The 2848-nt window shown below is 34.4% G+C and overlaps 1 protein-coding gene across 1 annotated transcript; it reads right to left on the bottom strand.

Moving 5' to 3' along the window:
• Positions 1-649: 649 nt before the first annotated feature.
• On the bottom strand, positions 650-1285 carry LOC110104462. The gene has a single exon (XM_020833574.1). It carries the CDS (start codon positions 1283-1285, stop codon positions 650-652), a length of 636 nt encoding a protein of 211 aa, XP_020689233.1.
• Positions 1286-2848: the final 1563 nt, after the last annotated feature.

The following is a 2848-nucleotide window of genomic DNA, read 5'->3' as shown; positions in this document are numbered from 1 at the left end:
TTAGCGGAGGAGGTAGGAGGCTTTTTCGAACTCTTTCCTTTGGCATTTTTCCCTTGGGTTGTTTTTGTTTTACTTTTATTCCCCCCAGAATTAGAAGTCTGCTCCGAAAAGGAAGAGCTTTCACTTCCAGAGGTAGAAGGAAGTAAATCATCATCAGCTTGCTTTAAGATAGCTATATCATCGAGACCCTGGAGGGACGAAAACTTGTTGCTCATCTGCAAGGAGAGAGGAATAGGTGTGCTGGAATGAAGTAATTCGGTTTCTCCAATACCTTCATTAGTAGGGGAGTTAAGATTGGGATAGGAATGTTGCCAATTCCAGTGGGATCACTACTAGATTCTATCAACTCATCAGGATTGAGATTATCAGGATTAGCAGAATGCATTTCGGTAGATGGCTCAGCATGTTCAACCACCACTACAGTTTTACCAGTAACATTACTATCTTTAGGAACCCAAATAACCTGAGAAGGAACTAAGGCCAGATTGGTAGCAGAGGGAGTTGCGACATTAGGCATAGATTTGGGTGGAACAAAAGAAGTGGCAGCCACATTCACCCTATTATTTTTTACAGAGGATTTCCTGAGTTGGTTATGTTTCCTGGGATTATGTGAGGCGCTGCGACCCCTATTTTGATTGAGAGAGTCCTGCTAAGAAGGCAGTGAGGTAGGGCAATTCAGAGTTTGATGAGCTAAAGACGCACATGAAGCACAGGGAATGGGCTTCCATTCATACTGAATTTGCATTCTGATAACATCCCCTTCAATCGCTACAGCTACACTCTCTAGAAAAGAAGAGGTAGTAGAAACTTGTATACATATTCTAGCATATATTAGTCTGGATTTGGTTGCAGTTAAAGCATCTACCGCTATAGGGATTCTGATTTTGGAAGCGATTTTTGAAATTCCCTCAGAGTTCCAACAAACTAAGGGAAGATTGTGAATCCTAACCCAAATGGGAACATATGTGAAGTTCTCTCTGGTGGGATTGAAACTTTTTGTCCATTTCTGAAAAATGAATGGATTTCCATGGAAGAACCAAGCCCCCTTAGACCACACCATATCATAATCTTTCGGTAAAGAGAACTTGAACAGAAAAAAACCGTCCGTAAGAGCAATAAGTTCAAAAGTACCTTTGAGCTTCCATATACGCATAGCAGTTTCTTTTAAGGCTTCATAGTAAGGACGCTTACCTACCGAATAGCCTACAAGACAGAGGTTCCATTCCACAACTGCTGGCTCCGTGAAGTCTTTTTCAAAAGGAATGATCTCTTTCGGAGTTTCCATGAGAGATACAGGTATGTGAGGAGCAGAGGTCCAGGATCAGCAATGATATAGACCACAAACGGTCTAGAGCTCGGGAGGCTGGAGCTAAGGCGCAAGCAGAAGCTTGATCCATGGAAGGAAAAGGTTTGTATCAAGCGAATCCATGGAGTCCACCGGAGGGAAGAAGGCGAAGAAGCAGGCGCAAAGGAGAAGACGGCTAGGGCATCCTCTCGCTCACTTTCCTCACTTCATAAGAGCTATTTTACAATTTCAATGCAAAAGATTGATCTCAACTGGAAAATATTTCCTTTTTTAAAATGTTAAGTCGAAAGTACTTTTTCTTGAAGAGGAGATAATGTAACTATGTTCATCATTCAAGATAAGCAATACAAGTCTTCTATATAATTTTTAAATATTATTTTTTGTGCCCAAAATTAAATGGCTTAATAAAAGAAAATTACCCACATATTCACCCTAATCAACTAGGGTGCAAAAAATGAGTTAAATTTTTTAATTACGAAAGAATATTTTATTTAAAATAAAAAAGATTAGAAGGAGGCGAGTTGCCCATGGCTGGCCCAATTGATAAAAATATACTTTTAAAAAAATTAATTATTTATAATTTGTATTTTGGAAGAAAATTTAAAAACATTTTTAAGTTTAAAATTTAGATATATATTAAATTTATTATTTTGAATTATATTTTTTTATGTATGCTAATTTAATGAATTTTATGTTTTAATTAAATATTTGTATTAAAATTTGAAATTATTAATAAATTTTAAATTTTTACAAGAAGCTATAATTTTATTAAATTTTGATGAAATGAAAAAAGAATTTAAGGAAATTAATCCTAAATTCATTTTAAGTCAGGAAATAAAAAAGTTAAAAACTATATATATATAAGAAGAGTGATAGATACCCATAATATTATTTCGATGAAAAAAAATGAAATTACATAATAGTAATTCTTGCATAAATTATTAATTAAAATTAAATGTATGTCGTTCCTCCTAAAATCTTTTATAAGACAAGTTGTAAAATGCTGGAGTCCCCAATTTAAGTAGGTACCATGAAGCACATGATGTGTATTAACACAAGTAACGAGCAATGACAATAAGTTTACTGTTACCTTGGTTACCATTCGGTTTCACTACATATGCCAACTTATAATTTCATAGATTAATATTTGAATGATGATAATCTAGTTAATTGATATGCACTTAGCCTTCGACTGTTCGACATCCACTAGCTAGATAAATGGCTCTTTTAGCTCAACATCTATGTGTAGTTAACCGGTAAATAGTCTAATAACATAAATATTGTTATATGACATTTTAAAATTTTGTCTTGATCTTATTTATTTTAAGAGAAAACTAACTTCTATCTTATTTCACAATTTTACCCGACAATCCTGTTGAGTCTAGTAATTAGGTTGTTAAGCCTAAGTAAATGCTATCTTATTTCACAATTTTACCCGACAATCCTTTTTTCTTAAAACTGTAAGCTAAGTTGTTGTAGTAAAAAACGAAGTTAAGATTAATTGAACCTTCTTATGAAAAAGAGGGCACATGATTGATTATC

The sequence above is a fragment of the Dendrobium catenatum genome, unplaced genomic scaffold (genome assembly GCF_001605985.2).
Source record: "Dendrobium catenatum unplaced genomic scaffold, ASM160598v2 fragScaff_scaffold_716, whole genome shotgun sequence".
Taxonomy (NCBI): domain Eukaryota; kingdom Viridiplantae; phylum Streptophyta; class Magnoliopsida; order Asparagales; family Orchidaceae; genus Dendrobium; species Dendrobium catenatum.
The sequence above is the reverse complement of the archived record's forward strand: the minus strand, read 5'-3'. Positions and strand labels throughout refer to the sequence as shown.

Excerpts from the sequence above, each read along its gene's own strand:
- LOC110104462 (XM_020833574.1), bottom strand. The coding sequence starts at position 1,285 with ATGGAAACTCCGAAAGAGATCATTCCTTTTGAAAAAGACTTCACGGAG.